This window comes from Phasianus colchicus, chromosome 10, assembly GCF_987193195.1.
Source record: "Phasianus colchicus chromosome 10, bPhaCol1.hap1.1, whole genome shotgun sequence".
NCBI classification, from domain to species: domain Eukaryota; kingdom Metazoa; phylum Chordata; class Aves; order Galliformes; family Phasianidae; genus Phasianus; species Phasianus colchicus.
The window spans coordinates 22200200-22217631 of NC_143445.1; the positions used below are offsets into that span (position 1 = coordinate 22200200).

A 17432-nucleotide genomic window follows, 5' to 3' on the forward strand; every position below is an offset into this window, starting at 1 on the left:
GCAAGCTGAAATAAATGGCAGGTTATGCCAACAAAAACCAAGTCTGTATTTCCAGATATTGCTGAACGTCTGTGAGCTGCAGTGGGCAGAGTACGTGCTGCACCATTAACAGTTCAGCTGAGACCAGTGACTCCAGTGAGGTGACAGGAGCGGTGCTAAGCTTAGTTTAACACAATCTGCAGAAGCAGCTCTGCACAGTTGCTATAACACCGTGTTAAACTAGGCTAAACTCTGAATGCTGCCGTAGTCGCTGCTTTTGGAACTGCTCTGGATTCAATCTGTCAGAACGTTCCTCTCCTTTACAGAATACATAATCTCATTTAAAATCATCTCGTTTCCTGAAAGCTTCTCAATGTGGGGAAAAAAGGCTGACACAGTTCCCTCTTGCCTGCTGATGTAGTAAACCTACTGATTGCTTATCTGCAGTAACACTGACCATTTTTATTTTCTAATATTTGTGAACATCTTCTATTCTCGTACTGTTCTCTTAAATATGGACATTTTTGTGTACTGCTTCTAGCAAAAGTTTCTGAAAGTGTACTTTTTAAAGAAGTGTGTGGGTTTTTTGTTTTTTGTTAAATCTTCACCTTAACTTCTGGGGAAAGATAAAAACTAAACCCAATATCCTAGGTTTATCTGAATTAACATTCCTGAGTGAATTAGCAAAACCTGTTTCCTCATCTTGGAGAACTGTTTCTCCCCATCCTGACAGCCATTGGCACAGTCACCGTCCCTGGAGGTGTTCAGAGCCATGGGCAGTGAGCACTGGGGAAGGGGGTTGGACTGGGGGATCTTAAAGGTCTTTTCCAGCCTTAGTGATTCTATAGTTCTATGTGAAAATAAGTGGAGATTACTGCGATGCTATCTCAGTGCATATCCGGAAGAAAGAAAGTGCTTGTCCGTATTTTGTCCCTATTTTTTTTTTTTTTTTGGCTGGAGTTCAGCACAGACAACTGGTGTTTGTCTTCCCAAGCCCTTTCTGCACCTGTACTTTGGAAAAGTTTTCTTCTACCCCTCCCTCAGACTATTTCCTTGCTATTCCGGTAGCTTCAGAATTCTACCACTAGCATCCATCTTAAATGATCAGCAAAGTGACCCTCTTAGTCTCTTGCCTAATTCACACTGAGTGTTCTACCATTAGTTAGCTAATGATTTGTGAAATACTTTGTGATATACCGTGTGGTCTTCAGCTGAACAGTCCTCAGTAAGTGATGTTAGCGGTAATGATGATACATGGCTAACCCCCCACAGCATTCCCCCATGCATTTCTTCCTATGTTCAGTGGATTAAAAACTCCAGTTGCATGTTGAAACTTTTAGCTCTTGGCAGTACAATGCAAGCAGAGCTTCCTCTCACAGATCTTCCTCTGCCAGCAGTTTCTGTTCACACCAGCAATCTCATCAGCTGCACCCAGGCTAAATTTTTCAGCAGCCCACAGTGTACACTGAGATCTTGAGTGCTTTTTTCTTTTTTTCCTATTTCCCCCTCTCCACCAACCTTCTCAGCACCCAGTTGAGAGAATGCAGAAAGCAAAAGATGCATGCGTGCGTGTAGGTTTGACCCCAGGGTCCTGACTATGGCCCTCTCCTAAGCCTGACAATAAGTGCTCCTATGTGCATTAGCCTCACTGTGACCAGTTATTTTGGGATTATTTGTGTTACACTGACTGGGAGGACTGCAGCTCTGCTGCACGTGGGATCATATACACAAATCTCCCACTGATTTTGGAAAACCCTGGGTGTAGCTTGATATCCTTGCTACTGAGAGCTGGATTGAGAGAGATGAAGAGAAGCCATTAGACAAACCCACAAGTGCAAATACCTTGCAGCTTCGGAGTATCTCTCCAACCACTTAAAGACAGCAGCTTGACACAGGTGGTTCCGGAAATAGGCTGGGTTCAGAATAATGCTCCTTTAAAAGAAAAGAGATTGGAAAGTTGAGATTTGACATTCTTACGTCATTACAAACTGATGATAACCAAACTGATAATGACCAAACTGAGACGGGGATGAATCCTGTGTACTCTTCTGCACATCTCAGCAGTCACGCTTGATACCTCCAATGTAATGTGAACTGTACCTTCTGACATCTATGACTAGACTTATTACAATTGTTACTGTGGTAATACCATAAATGCAGTTTCATTAGGTTTTGTTTTTTGTTTTTTTTTTTGCATTGTTATGGAAACACCTTTTAAGATGCTTCTATGGTGATGTGCTATATTGCCTTTAGTTTGAACGTAGGAACCTGTAATGGAGCATTGTGCTTGCCTAGCTCCAGAAATGGGTACAAGTTGTGTGACTGTCTGCTTAGAACAGTGTGCTTCTAGAAGGTATTTGAGTGTCAACTTGGAAGATTATAAAAGCTACTTTCAGTAGCAGTGGTAGGCTCTATGTGGGGAGACCTTTGCATGTTTCTTATACCCTTAACTTCAGCAGATACAGTTCCAGGTGTAACAAATTATAGTCAATATAAAGGGATGGAAGGTAAAAATAGGATAGGTGAAATGGTTAGATGGGCAGGCAGGGTATCCTTCTGGTGTGTGCAGGGGAAGGGCAGCCATGGCAGCTCCACCTACATCTAATTAGTTCCTGTTGTGAGATCTCCAACATATTTGGCTGGCTTCTCTGGTCAGCACTTCTCCTGGTGCTTAGGTGCAGAAAGCATGATCTAGGATGGGACATCTCATGTTTGTCATTACTTATGTGTTTTATAAAGTAGTATAGTGGGGAAATATTGGTGACAGATGGATGGTTGGGCTGGGTGATCTCAGAGGAATTTTCCAATCTTGGTGGTACCAAAATGATGCTACCAACTGCAAATGCTGCAGTTCTCAGCCAAATGTGGTTCAGATCTGCAGCTCATACAATCTAATGGTCACCAAAACTCGACCAAAAAGAAATCATCAGAAGATCAAACACTATCAGCCTTTAACGATTTGACCAAAGCTGTAATCCCTTACTTAGATGACAACTGGTACTTCTGCAAGCCATTTTAAAGGAGATTATTGCTGCTGTAAACTGTAGTCAACAGTTGATAATAGTAATATTGATTTTTTTTTTTCTTTTTTTTTCTGTCCAAGTTATTGGTTCCACCACAGCCAAGCAATAGCACTATGAGGGGAAAAATTAAAAAATCAATAATTCCCTGGTAGTTAGCAACACATTTTTCCTGTAAGTCTTTGAGCAGAACGTACTGTGATAAGCTTATAATAAATACAGAATTGTAGTAGATTTTCAAAGAATTAGGTGCTAGATCTCTGTTTTCCATCTTGATTTCTTACTGGTCTTAGAAAGATCAACTACTTCTCTTGTTCTATAAATTGTAAACTAGGAAATATTATGTCATGCTCTAATAGCTTGGACAAACGCAAGAAAGCTACCTTTGACTTCATAGCAGTCTGCTGGGCTCTCTGTAGTCTATATATGGAAGTAATTTCTGCTGCATTACATTTCTACCCCAAGGTAGCTCTTTGCTGTATGGATGCAGCTGCAGTTTAGTGGCCTCTATGCAGGACAGTGCTAATTAATGCCATGTACCGTGCAGAGCTTTTCACTAGTGTTTTAAATCAGATTCAGGTGATTTCAGGTGCTCTCGGTGTAAAGGAAAAAGCTGGGTGGAAAGTGGGAAGCAAAGGAATTATGCAAACAAAGGTTAAGAGGCAAACCCTAATTTCAGGAAGTTCTGCTCCAAATGGAAGCAGATGGGGACCCATCTGGGCAGACAGCAATGTGCCAGGCTGTGCATGCTGAGAGCACGTCCAATGCTCAGGACCCACCTCCAGCCACGGGCAGTCTGATGCTAGGCTGGTTAATCCAGTAATTAATTAGGAGGGATGTGCTTCAACAGGGAGGCTTGGAAGAAGAATTAGGAAGGGAAAGAGGCAGTGGACACACCAGCTGCAGCACGCACAGGGAGATCTCTGTGCGATGTTTTGTGCCATGGGCACAAGCACTGGCCTTTTGGTCTTTGTGTACCTCTCAGCAGAAAAAGTTTCAACAGATGTCTGAATATGGATAGCTCCTATCCTGCATAGAGGTGACTTCTAATCGACAAAACTGCAAATGAAGACTCTACGTTTGAAGATTAAGACTTGTGTTCTTGCTGGGTTAGGCCCCCATCTGTCAAATGGCTAGGTTAAAGTAAACTTGAAATAGATTTTCATTTATTTTTCATCTTCGTTGTAATCCAAAGTCTGCCTGTTAAAAGCCTTTCGTAAATCATTTGGTCAGTTTTTCTCAACAGAACACTCCTTAAGTAACGCTGTATATCAGCCTCTTTTTTGACATTTTCATTTTTTCATCTTGACACCTTCTCTTAAAAATAATACAGTGTTTGTCCCATTATCTTCCTTCCCAATATAAGGAGTGGGGGGAGAAGCAGGCATCAACTGTCTCCATTGTAGCAATCGGAGCATGTGAAGCAAAGATGCACACATTGCTCATTGGTTTTATCTCTTCACATGTTTCCTTCCATCTTACTGCCTAGCATTAAAGAATCAGGTATGGTAAGAAATTTAGATTGCTACATAAAAACTGGCTGCTAGAAATCGTGTTGCCTTCTCTCCAAGGAATGCATCCTCCAAAGTCCTTCTGAATGCAATGGGGCTTTAACTCTAATCCGGCTGACATGTAGCAGAGTCACTTTTTCAATCCCCCGCATCATTTATATTTGGCCTTTATAGGCCAAGAAAAAGTCAATGAGATGATTCTAAAGATGAAACAAGTGGAAAAAATACACTTCACTACTGAAGCAGGTAACTCATTTTTCTTGCTACTACTGCAAGTAAAAGCTGGCTTGTTAGTAGAGGTACATGACATAATTTGTTAAATTGGAGTGACAGGCTCTTTCTTTATCATAGTTGTCCATGTCTTCCTTCAACACAATGTGGTCTTCTGTAACAATACATGGAATAGTCAGTTACAGTTGACTAGTAGAGAGCAATTAGGTGATTTGCCAGAAGTAAGAACTCGGTGCAAAAGCAATACATGTGTCTGTTGGCATGGCAGTGCTGTGCTGCGTGTCCACACATCACTCGCTGGCACAGTGACTGTGCGAGGGGAGGTGCTGAGGTGTTCACCACAGCATCAAATGCGATGCCACATGAGTCATGTGCCAGCTAGCATTTGGCAGAACCAGGTATTCAGCTGCTGTAGGCTAACACATTGCTTTTGTCTTTGATGGATGCTGCCTATCAGTGGCGCTGGTGATCCAGCCCCAGTATGCTTACAGATGAACCTGACAATTCTTGGCTGCTGTACAATAAGATTGAAGCTCAACTTTCTTCTTCCATTTCATATACAAGGCAGGTGGCATATTAGCTGTGGAGTAGTACTGTTCTTACATCTGTTTGTGTCTGCCATGCGTGTTCTGTGATCCCAAGGGCTGCATCACAGCTGGGTTAAGAGTTCAGCTCTACTCCAGGCAATCCTGAACTTAGAGTAACCAGGAATCAACCTCATCCTATTTTCCTGCAGTTTGCATGTGCAACTACATTGGGATTTGGGAAGTTGGTCCATGGGGTCAACTTTCTTTCCAGCACCACCAGTGCCATTTTCTGGCTGGTACTGTGCTTGGAGACCTCTGGTTCCCAAGGGAAGGAGCATCCTACCCTCTCTGCCTCAGCTGCTTTCTGTTTAAAGGAGTGACATGTAAAATCAGATAGCTTCAGTTACATAGAGGAAAAAAGCTGGAGGACAAAGAGTCAGAACCATTCAGTAGATGTTGCTAAAGGAGAGACTGGCCGAAGTCTGGTTAGTGAGGCAAACCTAGCAGAGAACAGAATGTGTGAAACTCACAGTTCATTAGGAATCCCTTCTAATACAGTCGTTACCACAGCACAAAACCAATAGCTGCAGAGACAGGAAAGCTTCTACCAGACTTATGTGGTTCAAGGAACAGGAGCTCTGGTACAGTGAAAAAGATGTGCAGTTATGGCATCCACAGACAAGGACTTTCTGTGCACAGAAGAAAACTTCTTGTGAAGTTTCCGTATCTAAACAGACAGAAAGGGAGGAAATGAGGGATCCCTATAAAGCTTTCAGACGCACAACACCTTTTCACTGCCAGTGAAGTGAAATATAACTGCCACGCTAAAAGGTTCTGCGGCAGCAATTTGCTTTGAATTGCAATCATAAGACAAATGTGCTATAGAGGTTTTGATTCCTCAGCTGTGAAGGTGGTACAAAGGAGAATGTTTTCCTGTCCAGAACAAAAAGATATTTAAGAAAATTGTGTTTCAAAGCTCCTAAGACTTAACACAAATGGAGGTGCTCTGCCTTCCCTGAGTTGTTTGCATAACGTGTAGCCAACTCGCTTCCTGGCCACACTAATGTCATTTTCTTATCTTGACCACCAGCTCTTCTGATCGCTGCTATCATGCATCTCAGCTTTTATAAAATAGCTTAGTGCTGCTGGACTCTTCCTCCAAAAAAGAACAGCATTTCTTGCAGGGCAAGATTTTTTTCCCCAAATATTTTTTTTCTAAGTAAAATCCCACCACGTGTTGTGCAGATAAATGTTATCGCCATGTAGTGTTATTGAAGTCAGGAACGTATCCTTTCCCTCAGTGGTGAAAGACTCTGCCTATAAAACAGGAACTATGTCACTGACCTAGAAATAAGATAGCATTAGGAGCTGAGAATTGGAGAAGTCCAAGAAATTAATTAAAAAAAAGAAAAAAAAGATGAACTACCTAGAAATATTTGAAATGCAGTATGAGAAGGAATTATAAACCAGAACTACTCTTAATCCTATCCAGAGTATCTCAACGGAATAGCTTTGTATGAATAACATCTCATCTATTATGTATATCGCAATATGCCTGCCACAATTGTTGAAGTAATTAGGTGATGCTAATTCTTCTCTTTCTCTTCTTTCTGAGGAGGTAAAGTGATTAGTAGAGTAGTTTAGGACAAAGTGTACAGCACATTACTAACTTGTCACAGATTAGCAGCACCAACCAACCTTTTCCTAGTTTCACCTAAAAACTTGTGCTTAAGTTCTTCTTCTATTATTTCTCCTTTTTAATGCCCTATGACTACACTGTATGATGCATTATTTGATTATTTAGTATTTCATTATCACTGTTCTACTTGCTTTAACACAGTCCCTTTTTAAAGGTGCAAAATACAGAATGTCAGGGAATGGCATAGCCGAATATTGTTTTTTCTTTTTTTAATCCACAAGCTGAGAATTAATCTCGATGAAAAGGACCTGATTTAAGTTGCCAAGTACCAATTCCAGTACCAAGTTTTGAGGTGCCTTTTGGTTTTTTTTTCTGTTATTGTTTTTGTTTCTGATATTGCATAAACCTTGATCCGAAATAATTATTTGAAACCTTCCAAAAGGGTTTGGAAAAATCATAGAGGGGAAAAAAAAATAGAGGACTGAGAACTGAATCTGTAAAGCTTCAGCTGCTCTAGGTTTATTTTCCCCCACTGTGCCTCCCAAAGAGATTCCCTCTGTTAAGTCATCACTAAAGCAATCGTGCGCTACTTAACAGAGGTGCTATTTTCTACTTCATGCGTCTCCCTATGAATTGTGCAAGAGGCATTAGAGAGCCCTGCTTTCCATCCAGCACATAAAAAGGCAGAGCAGGAGAAGCTTCACAGATTTATTGCGTTCCCTATGCTCTGCTTTTCTAGAAGGGAGGGAGAGGGCTGGCACTGGGTCAGACCTGTGGAGCAGCCTGAAAGGACACAGGAAAATCTTTGCTAACCCCAAAGGTTTTTGAACAGCTCCATGCAGCAGCCCTTATGGTAACAAACTCGTTTTCCAGCATTACTTAGAGACAGTGTTAATGAAGCATGGTGTCTGATTGCTCTTTCTCTCCCTGGCACTTACGTGGTGTCCTGATGGAGTTTTTGGGGAGGCAGGCAGGGAGCAAAGCTTGGGGTTGCATCCTTCCTACGTTAAAGCAACTGGGTCAAGCCATATGAATGCTGTTCCTCAAATCTTGTGTGCCACAATGGCCATGACAGCTGAGTCACGTGGTGTCAACGGCAATAATTTCATCTCACTTGGAGGAAAAAAGCAAATTAGAATAAAACCTTAAGAGGATGTGGAGTCTCGTGGGTAAAGTCATGTATGTTGTGCTATGAAAGATCTTCCATCTTCAGTTGTCACAGAGTTCAGCATCGCACTCTCCAATTTTGCTCAAAATTGAATCTTAACAGTTGCTGAGTTCCGTATGTGATGTACCGCGAGTTGGTTTTCAGCATGTGGCTGCAGCTTTATGGATTTCTCTGTGGGCCTTGGCCTTCTGAAGAGCAGATGTAATTGAGAGGCTGCACTGCTCAAATGCTGTGCTCTGCTTCAAGATTACTCTAATTTGGGTCAAAAATCCATCCAGTGATATTACGCAGTGCAGCGTAAAGCTGAAGTAGTAATCTAAGGTTTCTTAGTCAGTTCTCGCCTTCTCAGACCTTTGCTGTTTTGCCATCTGTTATAATTGAAAATTGCCTTCTGCAACCAAAAGGAAAATCTAATTTCCCAGTGAGCCATATGGGGTTATTAAGATCATTAAACCCTGGTATGCCATAACGTCTGGGCCGAAAGGACCACAGGGCATGTAAATATTGTGTGATTCATTTTATAGCTTCAGGCTGCAAGTTAGGAATTATTTTGATGGCTATCTTATGATGAAATGTGGTGGTCAAGTAGGTTACTGCAGATGCTGTTTGGTGAGGTCGACCCATGGCACATTTCCTCAGAGCTGTGACAGATAAGGGGTGGGTTTTTTAATAGTATTTCATCACAAAGGACAAACGTTTTATATCAGTCTGAGAAGCAACCAGAACCCCATCAGGATCCTCATTTACGCCAGTGATGCTAAAGACAGCCTCAAATTTTGATGTTAAGAATCCTGAGGACACAATTTCCGGTTTGCAGGCAATCCCAGACTTTGCTTCTCATGCAGGATAATTCTGTCATCTATCTGGTGATAGAAAGTGTACCCCCTTTCCTTTTTTTATTTCACTTTAATTTTTTTTTAAGACCGGGATAGCTGTCCCTTTGCAGATGCCTATTCTTGAACATTTTTAAAACTGAGCTGCTGGAATTTTCCTCTGTTGTTGTGGTATTTTGCAAGATTCTTGCCAAGCAAAAAGCACTTATATATATTTGATACAGATGCGTATGAGAATATTAAAGCTGATTTTTGGTTAATAGGGCTCTAGAACTAAATGCAGGAGCTGTGAAATTTACATGAAATTAAAGAAAGAATAGTTCAGTAAATGCAAATAAATGCAGAAATGAATATTTTAATTTAGATTCATGATTAATACCAAAGGATTACCAGCAAACCATTACAAGGTGGTGATGACATAAAAACTCAATGGGAATAAAAATTCTATATGCGCTATTTAACTGATGGCAATAAGCTATTTTTAGTAGGAGACCTCAAAGTAATGTATTTGTTCTCTTTGAAAAAATATAGCTATTGATTATCTTTCAGGTCCTGCCTTTATGTTAATGATATCTCAGAATATTTTTCACTGGTATATTATGTGTATCAGTTCCCGCAGTTTACAACGTAACAAATACTGTCAGTAGATTTGTTCCCATTCTGCAAGTTATTAAATGAATTATACTGAAAATAGGCATTACTGATTGCCACTTTTCTCTGAGCTATGCTGTGAAAGTTAAGAACAGACTGTTATAATTATATATAAAACAGAAGAGTGAAGAATTTCTCCCTCCTTCCATTTTTTCAGCAATTCCCATCTGACTGCATTCATTTTTTTCCTGTAGGTCGTGGTTTCTGTAGGTCATGGTTTCTGTTTTAAGACAATTGAAACCAAAGCATGTCTGAATAGGTGTTGGTTTCCGTAGTATTACAGCACTACTCCTCGTTTTAGCATCCTAAGAATTTACAGTTAGAAAAAGAGGTATCATTACCATTTTTTCCAAAAGTTAGAGTCCAGTGAAACTCCATTATTCTCCACTGGTGTGATCTTTGACAATCGTGAAAAAATGTGGTTGCTTTGTAGTTTGAGTGAGGAGTGTGTTGTTTTAGGGGCTGTATCTGCCTTCCCCACTTCCTATGCTTTGCTTACAGAGTACTCCAACTGGAAGTAATACCGTCCATCTGCCTGAGAGGTGTGCCCTGAAGTGCAGCCACTCATACAATCACAGAATGGTTGGGTTGGAGGAGACCTTAAAGATCATCTAGCCCCAACCCCCCTGCCACGGGGTAGATTGCCAAACTCTAGGTCAGGCTGCCCAAGAGCACGGGCATTCAAGACACAGGATCATAGAATCCTTGGGGTTGGAAAGGACCTCTAAAGGTCATCTAGTCAACTCCCTGCAACGAACAGGAATATCAACAGCTTGATCAGGTGCTCAGAGCCTGATCCATACTGCTCTTGAATGTCTTCAGGAATGGAGCATCCATCACATCTCAAGGCAACCTGTTCCAGTGCCTCACCATCCTATCAACACAGAATGGTCCTTGGAGCTAGTCTGAAGGATGCGCTCCCTCATAGTGTGTGGGCCCTAGGTAGGCTTTGTAGACGAAGTGCTTGGGGAAAGGATTAAAAAGAAGTGGAGTCGAGAGATGAAGATCTCGTCATTCTGTCAGGATTCTCAGCCATCCCATGGCTGCTTGTACAAACCTAATGAACCTGCTGCCATGACAGCATCACATTGCTATTCCAGCACATTGTTCTTCGCTGCTGTCTCCTGTGAATTAGGCATAAGCATGTGCCTCCTCTTTTGGTGTAACTACTCTTTTGTAGTTACATTCATTTGAGATGATTGTGTGAAAAACTCACCCTGCACTAATTGCAGTGTCCATCGTAATACATCTTGTACAATGGAAAAAATGAACAGACCTCAGTAATGAAGTGATGCTGGCAGGACAGGCATGTGCTTAATGGAAACTACTGTTATGCCTGAATGCTAATTAAAGGCAGCACAAACCCAGCAAAATCCTAACTCATTTGAAATAAATGGGAATTTCAATACCACCATGTGCAAGCATTGTTTCTGGCTTCTTTATGCATTGGTGTGGTGCTGGCCTTTGATGTGGATCACAACTGAGCTCATGAAGGAATTATCTAATAAAAATATCTTGAAGCCATCCCTGACCTAATCTGGCTTGAAAAAGTTCAAAAGCTCATAATATCATTACGGCCACATAAGGCTGAGTGTGTTTATATTTGTCCGGTTTTAATCTTAGGATGCCCTGAGCTATCTGTGTGACTCATCAGTGCACCCCTACCTACTGCACTATCAAAGCAGCAAATGCAGATAGTGCTATTGCAGCCTGACGTCTGAAATTCTGAGAGCTAATCTGTCCTAAACATCAGCGTGGTATGTAAGTGGTGGTTTATTGATTCTTCTTTTCTCATCATTAGACTGATTCTTCTTGCACAAGATGTATTCATAGTATTTGTTCAGGTTTTTGTTTCCAGTCTTTGCAGCCTATCTGATCAATATATTTTTTTTACCTGTGTGAATGATTCAGAGCAAGATCAGGCTTCCTCAATTTTAAGTAGCAGGCTGCAAGCTTCATCTCAATAAAACTGGCAATACTGGAAATGTCTTCTGGAGATGGTTTGGAGGAGTTGTCTACAGCAGCGCCTTTACTGCAAAGCTTTGCAAGAAACAAAAACATTGTTTACTGATGTTGTAATACATCTTTTGTTAGATAGCAGTATATTTTGTAACTGATAAATGGAGAAAACTGTCTTCTCAGTAAAATATACCCTGACCTTAAATACAGTTAACACCACAGCAATCAGTACAGATATATGGGAGCATGAAATAAAATGCAATGTCATTTTCCTGGGAGGGACAGCCAAGAGAGCAGATAATAAGCTAAAAGCTAAAAAGAGCTGTTAGACGTGATATTTTTCCCCCATTTTCAAAATCTTAAGTCTTGTCTCCAGGCTCCTGAAATCTGTGGCTGTCTTGAGACCGAGGCTGAAGGAGGAGTTTTGGAGAGCCATTTACTTATCTCAGCAGTGAGTGCTTACTCAGCCAGCAGTGAGTGCTGCCCTAGTCCTGCAGCTAGGAAAGTAGAGAGCTATAGATGGTAGAAAGAATGAGATCAGCTGTCTCCCCCATCTTCTCAAGCCATGTAGCATTTAGCAGAGAGAAAGATCCTTTGTTTTAAAAAAGAATACACCGATCTTCAAAGATAAATCACCTGCTGTTCATCACAGGAAATCATTTAATCTGAAATTCACTCTGTTTCATAATGTGTATCATTAGAAATAGATAACTCCTTAGAGTTTTGGAGAGTCCTTAGCACCAGCAGAGCTATGTCACTGGACAGGACCACCTTTGGTCCCCAGATGCTTGTGTGTTATTACTCTGCAGGAAACCTGATTTTTGTAATGCCTGAGAGTAGTAAAAAATTAGCTTTTAGTTATTAACAAAATTCAACTGTCAGCAATTAGATACAACTGTAAACAAATAGATTAAGTCTAAGAGTCTTGTCTTTAAGGACAATAACGATACAGTTCTACTAATGAAAATGCAATTGAATGTCTTTTGCTTGGATAAACATCTCTAACAGGATTGTTCAGTGCGCAATGATTTCATCTGCCTAAATGACTTTGCTGCAAATCAATTTTAAAAGTAGATTTCTAATGAAGAATAACATTTATATTTAGCTGGGTGGTGTGCTTAATGTCTCAGATCACACTCAGACCAGAGCCAAGCACTCTGACAACACTGGGATGGCAGTGCAGTCTATGGATGCTGAGTGCAGAGTCTGCTATAAAAGGGCTGTAACCAAAGGATTCTCACTTGAGCCTATTTCTGCTGGTCAAAGTTTTAGAATGGAAGGAGGACATGGTTTGCTTGTCAAGCTCCTTGTTACTACTAAGTCTGGTTGTACTGATTAGTTTCTTGTGCTTATTTAATTAACATCCAGTGGCTGATCTTATGGAAATACAAGCTCAGCGGTTGAGATCTCTCTAGAAGATTAAATCTGTTAGGAAAATAGCTCTTCTACACATGCATCCTTCCTCCTACGTGTGATCCTTAGGAGTAGGCAGGATCGCAGACCCCCATCCACTCTCATCTCTTACAAAGCTCACCCCACCTTTAAGATTTCGTGCCTTGGTTAGAGATCAGCTCAATTTTTTGCGGCTGTGGGTCATACAAAAATTGTCCCCCTCGTTTAGGTATGATAAATATCTTCTTTTTTCACATCCCTTCTCTGCCAAGCAAGTTACACAGTGTATGTAATGACGCTCATACATTTAAGTTTTTCTATCATCTTGTTATCAGTAGAAGTTATAAATCAGAGAATTCATCACTTTTAACTTAGCTCATGGTACCACATATATCTGCTGAAGTGTCTCTATGGGAAAGGCGTGCTATATGTACCTAAAAACCAGAGAATTATGTGCACATCAGTGAACATAAAAGTATCATCAAGTTTTTCTGTAATAACACTTTTCAGCTGAATTGGCCAAGCTGTGACCTCTGTTAAATTTACGGGAATTAGAGCTTTGAGGCTACTCCCTTGACTTTCAAGCTCCTGAATGATTGTGAGAAGAAAAGAATCATTTAGTGATCTCTTCAGTATGAAGTGCCGCAATTCAGAGTTTCCTTGATGCTTACTGCTGATATTGAGGAGTTATGTCTAGACCTGTGCAACCCCTCTGTTATCTTTGACAAAAAGAAAAACACAACTCTCTGTAAACCATATCTAAGCAGATAAGGTTTAGCAAACATGTTTAAGTACAGTGCAGTTGGCTTCTAACAGGTCTTCGTAGAGGGATCTTGGACTAACACAATAACTCAATGTTTTGTCACACAAAATCAGAGCAATATTCCAAGGGTTTTTGCTTCAGTTTGTTGACCATTTGGTTGGGTATGCTTTTTTTTTGTGCAACATTTCTACTGTGGATCAGTGGATTTGAAATGGACCCCTCTGCACTAGTTCAGTGCAAACACCAACAGCACACTGCAAAAGCAAGATTTGGCCTAATTTTATAGTTAGCAAGGTTACGGATATTCAAGATAGCCCTAGTATTAGGGGTTAGTGAGATGTGCAATCAATTAAGAGGCAGCACTGGCAAAGTGTCTGGTTCTGCAAGCAATATAGACACCAGTGCAAAAGGTTTTTGGGGTGAAGCATCTAAATGTAGCAAAACAAGCACAAGTTCTGACAGAGATTATAAATTTGCATTTGTTTCTTCTGCCTTTATTGCATTTTTCTGACCTTTTGCTAAAAGGACATGACTATGCAGCAGGAGCAAGATTGCTTCCTTGCACTGTCCCATGTACTGCTGGGTTGGGAATCTGGTAGAGCATTTTGATTTTTCTGGGGATCCAAAGGAGGTTCTGTAGATACAGTTTGTTGTAATTCTGGGAAACCTGTTAGATTGAGAGCAAGAGAAGAAGGAAGGCTGTGCCATGCACAGACATAATGAGAAGGGAGGAGATTACTTTGCAATTTTCATGTCTCACCCAGCAGCGTCAAGTTTTCTTGATCTTGCTGCAGTTCAATAACTCTACCTTTGAAGATCAAAAGGGATGTTGGTGTTTTTGGAGTGCTTGCTTTAAGTAAAAGGTAAAAGCAGCTCCATCCCACTCCTCCATGTACCTGAAGGTCTTGTCACGAGGACATCCAGATACAGATGTAACTGAAGGGCTCGGAAAGGCACAGATTTTTATTTTTATTTTTTTAACCATCAAAGCTTTGTTTTTGCAGAGTAACGTTACTGAATTTGATTTTAATTCCAAACTGGGATATTTGGGGCTACATTTTACCTGAGTCTTTGGTGCACTTTTGGACCTGCGGAAATCTTGCCAATGTCTAGAAGGTTACATATGCTATGCAATTAAATAAAACAGTTTAAACATGAAGGCAATCTGGTAATAAAACCCTGCAAGGTACTGTTTTATATCCTTGACCATAATTAGGAAACGGAACAGTATTTCACCCTTCCAAACTTAAGAGTACCTGAGAGCACCCCTGTCAGTAGACAGGAATGTTTTTCCAGAAATAACATTTAATTTTGAAATTCCTGCCAAAGGCTATTTCTGTTTCCATAGGGGCCCTTCTTACAAGTGGAGTCACAGTGCAGCTCTTGTGCACGTGTAATTCTGGGACTTCAGGAGTCTGCCCAGCGATCCCACTCAGAGGGTTCCGATGCAGATATGGGAGATGTTAAGAATGGAAGTGGTACCTGCAATCTTTTAATTAGTGGTGAACTGACACTAATTACGTTACAATTCTACTGATAAGGCAGGTTTCTCTTTCAGTGCATACGAACCTATCACTGTATTGCTTAAATCACGGTTGTATAAATGCTTGTGATAAAGCACTTGGTCAGAGGTCACAGAACAGCTGTGACACTGTGAACTTAGCATAGATCTTGCTGTGGTAGTAAGGCTTCAATTTTGGCAGTGGCAAGCATGGAAATTTTATAAAGTAAGGACCTCCTGGGTGTTAGCTAATGAGAATGAGAGGAGGAGTTCCCCCCTTGGACCCACCGTGGCTTTGGTAAAAGATGGGAAATTCTGGTCTGGAAGCTGGCATCAAGATATTGTGCACTTGGAAGAGTAGAATTAGAGCTCTGGTGATGATGTATTGGTGTTTCTGCCTTGCTGCTGCGTTTGCTGGGAAGAAGGGGAAAGGCTCAATTGGATATAACGGATGAAGGCAGCAGTCTGCTAATTGCTGCTATACGCTTGGTGGCTACTGAAGTCAGGAATACAGCTTGCCTTAAGAAATTATATATCCAGTAGATATCTCTCTATGTGTGTGAATGTAGATACAAATATAGATTGTGGTGGCAGCAAATTTAACTCAGCAGCTGCCTGGGAAAATGAATAAATCTGGTCAAGTGAGATTCCATGGCAACTTTGAGACCACTGGTGCTTTCCTCTGCCAGAACAAAAGGGTTAGGAGCAAGTTGTAATGCAGGAGTGACCTGCTGGCCTTGCTGCAGCTGAGTGCTTGGAATTTTTATACGTTTTATTTATCCTTTCAGCAGAAGGCTGTTTAATCTCTCTTCTAGAGGGAACTTCCGAGGCTTTCCCTGGAGAGATTTTTAGAGTGGTTAATCAGAGGGACAAACCTGAAAAGGCAAGAGAGATTCAATTAAAGCCTTGCTCCCAACCAGCCAGCAGCGCTACCCTGACGCCTTGGCTCCAGAGCAATCCAAGCGCTCGGCCTGGTGCATCAGGCACCCAGCCAGCCCAGCACTGCCTGCCTCCCAGAAAATGTCTGCTGAAGGAATGCTGCTTCTAGAAATAACTTCCAGAACCTGACTGCAGGCTGAAAACAAAGCGCTTTTTGGATATTGCTGAGCGCTCTGGTCCCTACGACTATTAAGCATATCAAAAATAGTGCAGAAAAACCAGCGCAACGCAGCCAGATAATGATGGTTTTGTCTGAGTGGGGGGGAAAAAATAATCAGTGTGGAGGATAAAAGAGAGAATTTGCTCTGAATGATATGATTTCATGCAGCATAACTTTCCAGCTTCTGTTTAAAGTCACACTGATGCCTTGGTATGTAATTTCAGTCAGCAGAGCAGGAATCGTATATAAAATCGCCATCTTTATTGTTAATGAGATTTGTGTAAATAAGTTTCTAAGAACATATTGAAAATATATAGTTCACTACTGAATCCGAATGCAAATGTCAGGTAAGAAGAGCTAAATTTGCCAAGCTTCCTGCTATGTGCTCAGCCGTGGGTTTTTCAAATAATGTGTACATATGATATTTCTGACATATTAGCTGCTTTATGAGGAATAGCACCAGGTTCTGTAACAGTAATACGTGTGTGGGGCATATTTGCTGTTTTGGGGTATTACTGGTTATACAGAGCTGGCAGAGAGCCCAATACACCTCACATGTGCCAAATTCTGAGGAATGATCCCTATTTCCCTTCCAAGAAAAAACAGTGTTTGCCAGAAAAGCATAGACTGGTGAGCACCAGGTCAACCTCCAGGTAAGGCTGCCTGCCCTCACTGTGGGATCAGCATGAAGTAGGAACCATCCTGCTCTCTCCTCATCTCCATTGCGTCCATTTGGAGCCGCCTGTGTGTTAAGGCTTCAATTCCTCAGCTCTAAGCAGCCCATTTTGCAGGTGTCTCCTCTGTAACCTCACGTGCATGAAAGGGATTTGGTGTCCATGTGGGGCAGAATATTAAAGAAATCCAAATCTAAATTGAGACTTCAAGTGCCCGCAAAATTTAGAGGATATAGCAATTTGGTTTGTTCTCATTTATAGCTGGATGCTGCTTTACACAAATAAACTTGACGTGAATCTTTCCCTCCCATGGAAGATAACGATGTTCCCTGCAGCACTCCTAAGCCAAAGTCATTCCTGTTTATTGGCATGGATTCAGATAAAGGCTTTACCTCCCCCCAGCGCAAACTCGGGGGTCTTTTTCTCGTAAATAATTTGCTTTGAGAGCACTTAAATCGGGAACAAAGGCTTTAGGAAAATGTCAC

General features: G+C 41.2%; 1 protein-coding gene across 4 annotated transcripts in view; it reads right to left on the bottom strand.

The window, feature by feature from the left end:
• The window catches only part of SPATA16 (spermatogenesis associated 16), an 85401-nt gene that overhangs the window by 45178 nt on the left and 22791 nt on the right, over window positions 1–17432 (bottom strand). For all 4 annotated transcript variants that reach the window (XM_090147725.1, XM_031614568.2, XM_090147726.1 and 1 more), the window contains 2 exons: window positions 11454–11599; window positions 1822–1911 (listed from right to left, as the gene is read on the bottom strand). In XM_090147725.1, the coding sequence (XP_090003851.1) occupies window positions 1822–1911; window positions 11454–11599 (236 nt within the window). The remainder of the gene's footprint in view (window positions 1–1821; window positions 1912–11453; window positions 11600–17432) is intronic.